The sequence below is a fragment of the Lissotriton vulgaris genome, chromosome 8 (genome assembly GCF_964263255.1).
Source record: "Lissotriton vulgaris chromosome 8, aLisVul1.2, whole genome shotgun sequence".
Lineage (NCBI taxonomy): Eukaryota > Metazoa > Chordata > Amphibia > Caudata > Salamandridae > Lissotriton > Lissotriton vulgaris.
Window position 1 is genome coordinate 428,829,237 of NC_141696.1, and position 14,192 is coordinate 428,843,428.

A 14,192-nucleotide genomic window follows, 5' to 3' on the forward strand; every position below is an offset into this window, starting at 1 on the left:
AACGACGACCCACCACCACCAGCAACAGGTCGCCCGCAGAAGCTGGAGCAAGATCACAGCCGACCAGCTCGCCGCTTCCCTGAGCCAGCACCCTCCCGCCAGCTCAGCGAACCCCAGCCAGGCAGCCGACAACCTCACGAAGTGGATCAGCAACTGCGCGGACGAACTCGCCCCACTGAGGACCCCGCCCAGCAGACCCGGCAGCAAGAAGGCCCCGTGGTTCACCGACGAACTCAAGAGCTCCAAGAAGAACTGCCGAGCCCTCGAGAAAGCCTGGAGAAGGGAGCCAACACCGGACAACATGACCACCCTCAAGCTTGCCACCCGGAAGCATCACCAACTGATCCGCGACACCAAGAAAACTGCATTCAAGGACCGGTTGGATAACAACGCACACAACAGCAAGGAACTCTTCAACATCGTGAAAGAGCTCTCCAACCCCAACGCCGGAAACAACGACATCACCCCATCGCAAGAACTCTGCAACTCCCTCGCCTCCTACTTCCACAACAAGATCGCGGACATTCACAATAGCTTCAACACCCAACCGACGAACGCCACGTCCAACTCGACCGAACCACCGCCCCCCACCACCACCCTCCGCGCCTGGACTCCGATCTGCACCGAAGAAACCGTCCGCATGATGAACTCCATCCACTCCGGATCTCCGACCGACCCCTGCCCTCACCACGTCTTCAACAAGGCCGACGCCGTCATCGCACCCCACCTGCGGGACATCATCAACACCTCCTTCACCACCGCCACCTTCCCTGAGAGCTGGAAGCATGCCGAACTCAGCGCTCTACTCAAGAAACAAACAGCAGACCCCACCGAACTCAAGAATTACCGCCCCATCTCGCTGCTCCCGTTCCCAGCCAACGTCATCGAGAAGACCGTCAACAAGCAGCTGGCCGCCTTCCTCGAGAAGAACCGATCCCTCGACCCCTCACAGTCTGGCTTCCGAGCCAACCACAGCACCGAGACCGCCCTCATCGCTGCCACCGATGACATCCGAACCCTGATGGACAACGGAGAAACAGCGGCCCTCATCCTACTAGACCTCTCCGCGGCCTTCGACACCGTCTGCCACCGCACCCTAGTGCAGCGCCTCAGCAACGTCGGAATCCAGGAGAAGGCGCTGGAATGGATCGTCTCCTTCCTCGACGGAAGAACACAGAGAGTCCGTCTACCACCGTACAAGTCAGAGGCCACCAAAGTCATCTGCGGCGTCCCTCAAGGATCCTCGCTGAGCCCAACCCTCTTCAACGTCTACATGAGCCCCCTCGCGGCCATCGCACACCAACACAACCTCAACATAATCTCCTACGCCGACGACACCCAGCTGATCCTCTCCCGACCAACGACCCCGCCGCCGCCAGAGCCAACCTGCACGAAGGGATGAAAGAGGTAGCCGAGTGGATGTCGACCAGCCGCCTGAAGCTGAACTCGGACAAGACGGAAGTCCTCATCCTGGGATCCTCGCCCTCCGCCTGGGACGACTCCTGGTGGCCCCCCGCCCTGGGCACCGCACCCAAACCGACAGACCACGCACACAACCTGGGCTTCATCCTGGACTCCTCCCTCTCCATGACCAAGCAAGTCAACGCCGTCTCCTCGTCATGCTTCAACACCCTGCGCATGCTACGGAAGATCTTCCGGTGGATCCCCACCGAGACCAGGAAGACTGTCACCCAGGCACTCGTCACCAGCCGTCTGGACTACGGCAACGCCCTCTACGCCGGAACCACCGCCAAGCTCCAGAAGAGACTCCAACGGATCCAGAACGCTTCAGCCAGACTCATCCTCGACATCCCACGACACAGCCACATCTCCGGACACCTAAAAGACCTGCACTGGCTCCCGGTCAACAAGAGAATCACCTTCCGTCTCCTTACCCACGCACACAAAGCTCTTCACGACCAAGGCCCGAGCTACCTCAACAACCGCATCAACTTCTACGCTCCCAAACGACACCTCCGATCAGCCAGTCACGCCCTCGCCGCCGTCCCCCGCATCCGAAGAACGACAACAGGAGGAAGGTCCTTCTCCTACCTGGCCGCCAAGACCTGGAACTCCCTCCCTCCCTCCCTGCGCCTGACCCAAGACCACCTCGCCTTCAGGAAGAAGCTCAAGACCTGGCTGTTCGGGTAGCACCCCCCCCCCCCCCCCCCCCCCTAGCGCCTTGAGACCCTCCGGGTAAGTAGAGCGCTCTATAAATGCCTATGATTGACTCCTGCCTCTGCCCTGGAAGATACACACCTGTTGCATCCCCCTTACTCTGCTAGTGGAATATGTGCTGTTAATGTAAGACATATGTCCTGTTCCTGGATTACATCCTACTGCTGATGTGGCAGGTAGAGCAGTTTCAACACCAGCCCCAAGATGTGACCAAGTTAAAAAACTGAGATTAGAAAAGAGATGAGAAGAAATGGTGTGCAGTGTTTACATTTGTATGTACAATGCAAGGCTAGTCATAACATTTTTCAGACTTAAAATTGTCAAATCATGGAAAGTGAAAGTATTAAAATATTGATTATTGACACAATAAGAACAAGGTCCCTCTTTTCAGACACCAATGTTCACTGTAATGAACATGCTCTGTTGTAACTGTGCAAATACAGGCGGAACCCCGCTGCATCAAAAGAATACATTCTTTGAGACAATAACACGCACCAAATAGGAAAATAAAATCCAAAGCTTACCCATCTATCAAATCCACTTTATTATGAACTTCAATAATTGAATCAAGCAGATACCTTGGAATTTCAAGGTTATTCAATACTGCTAGGACACTTTCCTTCTGGGGGATGGTTTCTGGATGACTTATGTCCCTCACGTGAACAATTACATCCTGAAATAAAAAAAGAACTAATTTCAGAAATTACTACACATATAAACGAGTCATATTAGTCATAGCTTATTGGTCACAAGCGTAAAAATCTCAATCAATCTGAATTATCCAGTTCATTATCAATTCTTACGTTTGCCTAGATCTAATTCCTTGCACCTCAATCGGTTTTATTTACACACTTGGAAATTCTGACCTTAGCAATAAAAAGCACTCATTTTGTATACAAGGTTAGGTTTGTGGGTAAAACAAGTGCTGAATATAAACCATACGAAAAATGGTTCAAACATAGCACATACAAACCATGATTGGAAAAAAGCTTTTTTTTTTTTAATGGGGCAGAGGAGTGGGTTGAGAGAGGACTGCAGTAGCACAGTGTATGTCAGCAAACTGAAGCGTTAATGAACCTGTTAAAAAGAAATGGCGAGGCAACTGTCCGGTAAACTTAATGTTCTTCGAGCAAAGTATTGAAATAAGTGGGGGTTCTTCTTACATTAAAGAATATTGGGACATATTATCAAGGACGGGCGTTAAAATTATCGCCACGTTAGTGGCAGAAAACGACCGCTAAAGCGGCGATAAGTTCATTATCGCTGCTTCAGCAGCAGTTTTCTGCCGCTAAAGCGGCGATAATTTTATCGCCATGCTTGATAATATGCCCCATTATTTTTGCTTCTCTCCAGAAGCACTCCACATTGCACCTAACTGAACATGTGATTGTAAAAATTCCACAGAAAAGGAGAAGAGCAGAAGCACGAGCACAGGGGAATTATCATGCACTGGTTTGTCAGGTTGCTCATACTGCTGTCAGCAAGAGAGCCACTTGTGGCACTGAACGACCTTTACACCGGTAAATCTGCCAATCCATTTCTTGAGCATTTTTTTAAGCATCCTTTAAATATTCCATGTAATTATAGTCATTTCTGGAATCCCACAAGCCCTGGGATACCTTTCTCCTCCAGCCAGTACAGGCACTTCTTTGTGAGTGTTATCATCTTCAATTCTGAAAAAAATTTGATTTAATTTGTCTTTAATTTATTAATAAAATCCTGCCTATTTGAATTTCAGCATCTGGTTAGTTGGCTTAAAACCACCACTATGAGGCAGGTGTTAATCTGGTTGATGGATTCTTTATGGACACCTCTCATTTCTATAGTTATTCAAACTTTAATGTTGTTTGGGTGCAAACTTGGGAGGGGGCATGGCACAAGTATATTGTATGACTAGTGAATATGGTTGGCGAGTCTTGATTACAGGCCGTAGATCACATACCCACTGAGTCCTAGTACTTATCTCTAACCTGTCCTCTAAATGTCTCAGTGATCGTTCACAGGGAGGAATGCTCTTCTCTTCAAGTAAGAGTTCATTTCACTCTAATTTTCCTGAATTGTATATACTTGGTATATGTGTGGATCTGGATAATTCTGCGATTCTGCGCCTGTGCGGCGTTTTCCGTAGTGGGCGGGTTCATGACGGCCCCCAGCCGTCATCAGCACACGCCCACCGCTGTGCATGACGGACGGTGATCATCATCAGCACCCAAGGGGTTAATGGAATGGAGAATCGCACGCGCAGAGCCATGTCATCAACAACGACAAGATAATATGAGTGAAGGTCCTCACAAAGCATGCAAATTGTCATAAAACAATGAATATATAAAAATAAAGAAATTATCCAATAACACAAAATGTTGCACGTGATTTTGCAGGTAAAACAATCTTATCCAGTGCCTGCAGTTACTCAGCAATCAGCACTTTGCTGCTCACCCATGTCACAATAGTACCGAAAGGCAAGCCCTAGAAGCTAATACATATATCAACATTTGAATGAGCAGAGGAGGCTTCAGGGAGAGGGATAACAGAAAACCAAGGCAATATAAAGAGAATAAAAATAAATATTTAAGTATAGTGCAGCTAACAGAAACAAATACGAAGGGGCAAACCGGACAGCACATAGAAACGTTATTTTTCTCAATTACTAATATACTAAAGCGTGCAATAACAATTTTATTAGGCTCTCCTCTTAAATATGTTTGAAAATTACATTACTCTTGCCTTATTATCCATAAAGCAGAACATTACCCAAAAACCATTGTCACCAAGATCAAAAACAAAGAAGAAGCTGAAGAGTCAAATTTACCGAGTGAACCACATCTTCCAAAGTAGCTGAAAAGGACTTGATAAGATTGTGCGGCAGCTGAGACAGAAACCCGATGGTGTCCACGTAAATAACAGGCAGACGAGAGGGCAGGAACCCAGCATGAGCGGTCACATCAAGTGTAGCGAAAAGCTGATTCCGTGGCTGCATCCCTTCATCTCCAGTTAGTGCCTTTATCAAAGTAGTCTTTCCTAAAAGTAGGCAAACCATATGAATATACATTTAAATTGAATGGGTTGACTCACTAGTTCCACAAATTATCTGCTAGAGAGCCAATGATCAGCTTTACAGCCACTCAAGGCTTAACCCTGCACGGTTTTGGGGTCATTTAAAAAAAAAAACACACCCTAGCAAAAACATAATCTAAACACCCCCCACTCACACACACATAATTTTCCTTCATTGTCAGTAAAGCAAGAGTGTCTGCAATGCAGGCTAAATTAAGAGGCTATAGCTGAAGAAGCATGCATTTGAAGAAGCGCTTATTAAGTTTCCAAACCTGAAATGCTAACCTTGACTGTTGAAGCTACTTTTAAAGCATCCTAGAAGGGAAAGGTTGAATTGAGATTGTATGGTAATTCGAGTAAACGGACGACTTGTTGAGGAGGGAAGTGACCTGTGTCAAGAAAGGGGTAGGTACAGTGGGGAAAGTAAAGGAGATGTTGCAAAACTCAATAAAGAAACTATGCTAATGATGAATTAATGATGCTGGAAAGTAACCATTTCTTCTATGCCATTAAGAATGCTCTACTAATCCACATTCTTGAATATGAGAGGAGGCCAGGTATGACTAAATCAGAAAATAAAGAGTTCGGAAAAACCACAAGGCAACATCACATGACAAAATGGGAGTTTCAGCCCACTAAAGTTCACAGAAAAAGTGCATAATACAGCAACTTGCATTTCTACGCATCCCCATTGGAATTTGTAATTAATCTGTATCTACCAAAATGAGCTAGAAAGGCCAGGTGACACTTTAAATTAAATAAGTTCATATGAAGTTTGAAGGAAATTCCAAGCTTTTCATCAATGGAAACTTGAGAGAGCACCAAACCCCAACTTATCAACACCATTGCAACCACATGTGGATCCAGAGGACAGTTGATAAAAGAAGTTCTCATGCTACCACATGTCGAAGGCCACAATAATAAGGCAACCTTGTATGACTCTTGCGATCTTTGAAAGAGGAGACATCAGATGAGGCCGTTATCATGCAAGCATGTAGCACCATAAAGATGCAGACGGCCATGAGATGGAGAACGCTTTACAATCCACAATGCATTGTTATGGTATTCCAGAATGGCCTGTCAATTGCCCTGGGCGGCAACTTTCTTTTCCCTGCCACTGTGTTAACTGAGAAACAGTACAATGCTTAGCTTGAAGAACACCATCAGAGTCATTTTACAGAATCATGGCATCCTCCCCTGACAGCTGGACTGTCAGACGTTAAGGGAAAGAGAGATTTTAAAAACAATCCAACTTGGATGGGCTCCCAGTATAATAAAGACAGCGATGCCACCCAAACATCCAGAGTTATTTAGGGAAGTGAAAAAGAAAGGACTCCTACCCTAGTTCCTCAAAGCGGCAATTACTATAACAATTCCATCAAGGTTGCACAGCATACAGACAATTTTGATGCTGAATTAAGATTCTAAAGTTGTATTCAAGATCACAGCTAACTTCCGATATATGTTAATAAAGCTATACAGCCTGACCACTGTAGCTTCCCATCAGGTTACAGGACTGATATGAACTTTCAGAAGCTACCACTTGTAATAGGTGAGATGTTGACTGATATCTCAGTGCATGATGTAGTCTCACTAGATGTCAAAAAAATTTGAAAACACAAAACTGTAGTGCACCAAATTATTTTTTAAAACATTGTTTTCAGAATAAACAAATCCTGTGCCATATTCTTTAAAAAAATATTTGTTATTACATTTTCTTTAATGCAGTTGTTGCATTATACATACAGGTATAACAGATGATGTAGTACATGAGGGCAGTGATGAGCACATTGTTCCTACAATTACAGTTGCAGAGTGGGCAGAGTGAGCACTGTAGTTGAGGCTAGCGTCACCCTGGCTGATGGACATCTTCTGAGTCTCTCGACATTCTCATGACTACACTCTGGGACTGAGTGTCTTCCCCTACAGGTGTAATCCCATAGTATCTAATCCAGGGGCCCCATATCTTGTCAAATTTCCTTGGGCATCCCCACAACTTGTATGTCACTTTCTCAGCTGCCATATAGATGTCCATGTCCCTTTTCAACTCATGTAGTGTGGGAGGAGTTGACGCTCCCCGGTATTTTGCCAGATCTCGTTTCCCAATCACTATTGATAGCTTTGCAAAGAGTAGTTTAGCCCTGGGGAGATCTATCTCCATAGGTTTCCCAGTAGTAGGTATTTGGCGTTCATTGGAATTGTCACTTCTAAAACCTTGCTAAGTTCCGTGGTTAGGGTGGCCCAATAGGCAGCTATGACCTGACATTCCCATAGTGTGTGTATGTAGGATCCTCTTTCAGTGTTGCATCGGAGGCATTAAGGTGTTGCTGCTCCCCCAAAGCCATGTGATTCAGAAAAGGGGGTGGTGATGAACAGAGTGTCTGAATTAAGCAGACCACTCTTACCCAGTCCAAAGATCAGGGCTTGATCCATCACCGTTTTTTGCTCACTGCACCATCCCAGCTCAGAACTTGGCTATATGCAAATTAGTCTGACCCTGGCCCAGTGCATCATGGGAACAGGGCAGACCAAACTACCAAGCCAATTCTTATACTGGGAAGGAAACAAGCTACCGGGGACCGGTTTCTGGCATTTCCGCCGTCTTCGGCCCGGCTTGCTTGAATCCTGATGGTGCAATGAGCTAGGGACTCACATCTGAGTATACCCTTCCACGCTTATGGTGGACAAAAATGATTCAGAAAAGGGGGTGGTGATGAACAGAGTGTCTGAATTAAGCAGACCACTCTTACCCAGTCCAAAGATCAGGGCTTGATCCATCACCGTTTTTTAGCTCACTGCACCATCCCAGCTCAGAACTTGGCTATATGCAAATTAGTCTGACCCTGGCCCAGTGCATCATGGGAACAGGGCAGACCAAACTACCAAGCCAATTCTTATACTGGGAAGGAAACAAGCTACCGGGGACCGGTTTCTGGCATTTCAGCTGTCTTCGGCCCGGCTTGCTTGAATCCTGATGGTGCAATGAGCTAGGGACTCACATCGGAGTATACCCTTCCACGCTTATGGTGGACAAAAATGATTCAGAAAAGGGGGTGGTGATGAACAGAGTGTCTGAATTAAGCAGACCACTCTTACTCAGTCCAAAGATCAGGGCTTGATCCATCACCGTTTTTTAGCTCACTGCACCATCCCAGCTCAGAACTTGGCTATATGCAAATTAGTCTGACCCTGGCCCAGTGCATCATGGGAACAGGGCAGACCAAACTACCAAGCCAATTCTTATACTGGGAAGGAAACAAGCTACCGGGGACCGGTTTCTGGCATTTCAGCCGTCTTCGGCCCGGCTTGCTTGAATCCTGATGGTGCAATGAGCTAGGGACTCACATCTGAGTATACCCTTCCACGCTTATGGTGGACAAAAATGATTCAGAAAAGGGGGTGGTGATGAACAGAGTGTCTGAATTAAGCAGACCACTCTTACCCAGTCCAAAGATCAGGGCTTGATCCATCACCGTTTTTTAGCTCACTGCACCATCCCAGCTCAGAACTTGGCTATATGCAAATTAGTCTGACCCTGGCCCAGTGCATCATGGGAACAGGGCAGACCAAACTACCAAGCCAATTCTTATACTGGGAAGGAAACAAGCTACCGGGGACCGGTTTCTGGCATTTCAGCCGTCTTCGGCCCGGCTTGCTTGAATTCTGATGGTGCAATGAGCTAGGGACTCACATCTGAGTATACCCTTCCACGCTTATGGTGGACAAAAATGATTCAGAAAAGGGGGTGGTGATAAACAGAGTGTCTGAATTAAGCAGACCACTCTTACCCAGTCCAAAGATCAGGGCTTGATCCATCACCGTTTTTTAGCTCACTGCACCATCCCAGCTCAGAACTTGGCTATATGCAAATTAGTCTGACCCTGGCCCAGTGCATCATGGGAACAGGGCAGACCAAACTACCAAGCCAATTCTTATACTGGGAAGGAAACAAGCTACCGGGGACCGGTTTCTGGCATTTCAGCCGTCTTCGGCCCGGCTTGCTTGAATCCTGATGGTGCAATGAGCTAGGGACTCACATCTGAGTATACCCTTCCACGCTTATGGTGGACAAAAATGATTCAGAAAAGGGGGTGGTGATGAACAGAGTGTCTGAATTAAGCAGACCACTCTTACCCAGTCCAAAGATCAGGGCTTGATCCATCACCGTTTTTTAGCTCACTGCACCATCCCAGCTCAGAACTTGGCTATATGTAAATTAGTCTGACCCTGGCCCAGTGCATCATGGGAACAGGGCAGACCAAACTACCAAGCCAATTCTTATACTGGGAAGGAAACAAGCTACCGGGGACCGGTTTCTGGCATTTCAGCCGTCTTCGGCCCGGCTTGCTTGAATCCTGATGGTGCAATGAGCTAGGGACTCACATCTGAGTATACCCTTCCACGCTTATGGTGGACAAAAATGATTCAGAAAAGGGGGTGGTGATGAACAGAGTGTCTGAATTAAGCAGACCACTCTTACCCAGTCCAAAGATCAGGGCTTGATCCATCACCGTTTTTTAGCTCACTGCACCATCCCAGCTCAGAACTTGGCTATATGCAAATTAGTCTGACCCTGGCCCAGTGCATCATGGGAACAGGGCAGACCAAACTACCAAGCCAATTCTTATACTGGGAAGGAAACAAGCTACCGGGGACCAGTTTCTGGCATTTCAGCCGTCTTCGGCCCGGCTTGCTTGAATCCTGATGGTGCAATGAGCTAGGGACTCACATCTGAGTATACCCTTCCACGCTTATGGTGGACAAAAATGATTCAGAAAAGGGGGTGGTGATGAACAGAGTGTCTGAATTAAGCAGACCACTCTTACCCAGTCCAAAGATCAGGGCTTGATCCATCACTGTTTTTTAGCTCACTGCACCATCCCAGCTCAGAACTTGGCTATATGCAAATTAGTCTGACCCTGGCCCAGTGCATCATGGGAACAGGGCAGACCAAACTACCAAGCCAATTCTTATACTGGGAAGGAAACAAGCTACCGGGGACCGGTTTCTAGCATTTCAGCCGTCTTCGGCCCGGCTTGCTTGAATCCTGATGGTGCAATGAGCTAGGGACTCACATCTGAGTATACCCTTCCACGCTTATGGTGGACAAAAATGATTCAGAAAAGGGGGTGGTGATGAACAGAGTGTCTGAATTAAGCAGACCACTCTTACCCAGTCCAAAGATCAGGGCTTGATCCATCACCGTTTTTTAGCTCACTGCACCATCCCAGCTCAGAACTTGGCTATATGCAAATTAGTCTGACCCTGGCCCAGTGCATCATGGGAACAGGGCAGACCAAACTACCAAGCCAATTCTTATACTGGGAAGGAAACAAGCTACCGGGGACCGGTTTCTGGCATTTCAGCCGTCTTCGGCCCGGCTTGCTTGAATTCTGATGGTGCAATGAGCTAGGGACTCACATCTGAGTATACCCTTCCACGCTTATGGTGGACAAAAATGATTCAGAAAAGGGGGTGGTGATGAACAGAGTGTCTGAATTAAGCAGACCACTCTTACCCAGTCCAAAGATCAGGGCTTGATCCATCACCGTTTTTTAGCTCACTGCACCATCCCAGCTCAGAACTTGGCTATATGCAAATTAGTCTGACCCTGGCCCAGTGCATCATGGGAACAGGGCAGACCAAACTACCAAGCCAATTCTTATACTGGGAAGGAAACAAGCTACCGGGGACCGGTTTCTGGCATTTCAGCCGTCTTCGGCCCGGCTTGCTTGAATCCTGATGGTGCAATGAGCTAGGGACTCACATCTGAGTATACCCTTCCACGCTTATGGTGGACAAAAATGATTCCGAAAAGGGGGTGGTGATGAACAGAGTGTCTGAATTAAGCAGACCACTCTTACCCAGTCCAAAGATCAGGGCTTGATCCATCACCGTTTTTTAGCTCACTGCACCATCCCAGCTCAGAACTTGGCTATATGCAAATTAGTCTGACCCTGGCCCAGTGCATCATGGGAACAGGGCAGACCAAACTACGGTGTTGGATCTAGCCCGGATCTCTTGACTGGGTGAGAGCTTTCTGCTTAATTCAGAGACTCTGTCCCTCACCACCCCTTGTTGTAAATATTTTTTTCCCCCAAAGCCATTTAGCTGGGCCCTATCCTAATATGTCCTTTGCAGGATTTTGAATTGTGTTAGGCAGAGGCGTGATTTTATGGCCACCTCCCTAGGGTGCATCAGTGCTGCCTCCCAATCCAGGTCATCCAGGGTCCCCAATTCTCCTTCCCACCTAGCCCTCATTCCCACTAACGTGTCTGGTTTGTTACTGATCTGTGTCTTATATGTCCAGGAGATTGCCTTTTCCCCAATTTCTCCTTTAAGTAAGCTCTCTTCTAACGGTGCATATTCAGGCATGTCCTCCGTCTCAATCTACTGTGCCTTCCAAGCATGAGTTACTTGTAGGCATTGGTAATACTCCCGTGAAGTTAATTCGTATTCTCTATGCAAGAAGGTGAACAGGACAAGGGCCTCTCCCTCCACTATGTCTCCTAAATGCGAGATTCCCAACATGTCCCAGTGTTTAAAGCCTTGTGAATTTTTTCAGTCATTAACCTGCTCATAATGGAGTCTCCTGCGTCACTCGATTATCCCAGTTCATCCCTTTTCCATACAGCAACTGTCACTTGTGTTGCTGGTATGTTGCTGGTGTAGCTTCTTTGTACCCCCCCCCCCCCCCCCATATAAGTAATGAATGTGAGAATATGGATTAAAATGGGTGCGTTCTAGTGCGTATGTGGGGTGATCACTCAGTGTATGATCCCAGTCATTGATAACAATTAAATGAGCCACCCAAATATAGGCTTTAATGTCTAGGAGTGATATACCTCCGTTGCATTGATTTCTCTCGAGTGTTTGAAGCGCCACTCTGGGAGTCCCGCCGTCCCAGAGAAATGTCCGGACTATCCCTTCTGTCTTGATGAACACTTTGTCCGGTAAAGTGTAGTATCTGTTCTGGAGCACGTAAAGAAGATCTGGTAATATTATCATCTTACACTTAGCAGCTTGGCAGAGGAGCTTCAATGGCAGTGTCTTCCATCTCATGACCTGCCGGGTATAAACTGGATTTATCTTAATTTATCGTTTCTCCTGCTTGAGCCCTATAATTCTCAAATATTTCAAATAGGCAGGAGGGGGTTGGTCACTGTATCGTAACATATAGCAGGATATCATCCGCGTATAAGGATATTCTTTCGTCCACAGATGCTCCTTCTCTTTCCCGGCAGCCTGTGATATCATGGTGAGCATGTATATCGCACAACAGGGGTTCCAGTATCAGTGCAAATAATAATGGGGATACTGGGCATCCCTGTCTTGTGCCTCTGCCAATTGGGAATTCGTCCAATACTTCACCACTCACTCTCACTCTGGCAACCAGATGTTAGTAAAGCTGGTCTATCCAGGCACGATATTGGGGCCCAAAGCCATATCTCTGGAGCACCTGTTTCAGAAAGTGCCAATAGACAGCATCAAACGCTTTCTCTGTGTCCAGGGATACTATCAATAAGGACGCTTCGTCGTTACATGTACAGTCTAGCCAGTTGCATAGCAGACGGAGATTGAACTGGGTCGAGCTTTTGGGCATAAAGCTGGATTGGTCACAATGAATGAGAGTGGTCTCTACCCGCACCAATCTGTTTGCTAAAACTGCGGCTGAAAGTTTTCTTTCTATATTCAAGAGGGAGAGCGGATATTAAGACCTACAGGCCATCTGAGGTGTGCCTGGTTTATGTATTATCATGGCGGTTCTAAGGTTAGGAGGGAGTGCGCCCTTCGTCCTCACCTCTAGAACTGATTAAAGCAGGAGAGGACCCAGAATACTCGTATTCCTCTTAAAAAATGTATTTGGTATGCCATTAGGACCAGAGGTTTTTTCCGGATTTTAAGTTGCCAATGGCTGTTTGTATCTCTATTAGGGTAATATCCTCTTCTAAGATTTGCTGCAGCTTCAAAAAAAGACATCAAAGGTCAGGCTATGTTTGCTTCTGCTTATTTTTTAACAAGAAGACTTGTGTTTATGAACTCCTCTCACTTTGCAGTTAGAGGAAGAACAGTTAATTATATGACAATCCTGCTGGAGCACAAAGTGTGAAAGGAAAGCTGGAGGACATTATTTTTCCTAACACACAACAAAATGTAAATACCTGTAAAAGAAATGTATCCATTCAGCAGTTAGGAAACCATTATGATCCTCATTCGAGTGTACCAGAATTTGGTGATGTGATACGGGTACCCGAGCTCTCAGATTCTGGCTGGTATTTTGGCACCAAATTCCAGCTATTCAGAGTTTTCATCTTGGAATAGTAGGGAATAATTGCAAGGGCCCAGAAAAATCTTGTTCTTTACCTTACATTTTTCTTCATTCCTGGGTGAAAGCCACTAACACTCTCCTCCTGCTCTGAGCACTTGGAAGAAAGGGTCAGCAGGGGGGCCGGGGATTGCTAGGGTGTGATTTGGGGAGGTTCAGAGCGGGCTTCTGTCGGGAGGAGGGGGGGGGGGAGTGTGATTTGCTCCCCCGTGCTGCTGTGAGAACTGGGTGCGGGCGGACTGTGCTGCTGCCACAGCTGCAAGGTGAGGTCTAGTGTTTCTTGGCCTGGAAACATTAGGTCTGGAGTTTGTGGACCAAATAAGTTTGGGCCCGGAGACACTTGTAATTGTGGGGTGTCGCTCTGGAGAAAAAAGCACCACTCGTAATGAGGGGCTATGTGACCTCGCTCTACGCAGCAGTATGGACGACCAAGCATGGTTTATCATAATGAGAATAATAGTGCTACATAGATTAGAACATTCAAGGGAGATATAGCAATGGGTTTCAACACATCTGAGGGTACATAGTGGAGAAAGCTATGAGGCTATGCTAGAAGGCTTGCTTTCTTTCTTTGGTTAAATTACAAACTGTGAGAATTAATTTGAAAAAAGCTGTGGGTATCACTTCATCACAC

The 14,192-nt window shown here is 46.7% G+C and overlaps 1 protein-coding gene across 1 annotated transcript in view; it reads right to left on the minus strand.

Moving 5' to 3' along the window:
- Positions 1-14,192, minus strand: part of GTPBP6 (GTP binding protein 6) — a 74,080-nt gene that overhangs the window by 15,637 nt on the left and 44,251 nt on the right. Inside the window, exons 7-8 of the mRNA XM_086934205.1 lie at positions 4,988-5,196; positions 2,703-2,851 (exon numbers count right to left, since the gene is read on the minus strand). Coding sequence (XP_086790331.1) covers positions 2,703-2,851; positions 4,988-5,196 — 358 coding nt within the window. The remainder of the gene's footprint in view (positions 1-2,702; positions 2,852-4,987; positions 5,197-14,192) is intronic.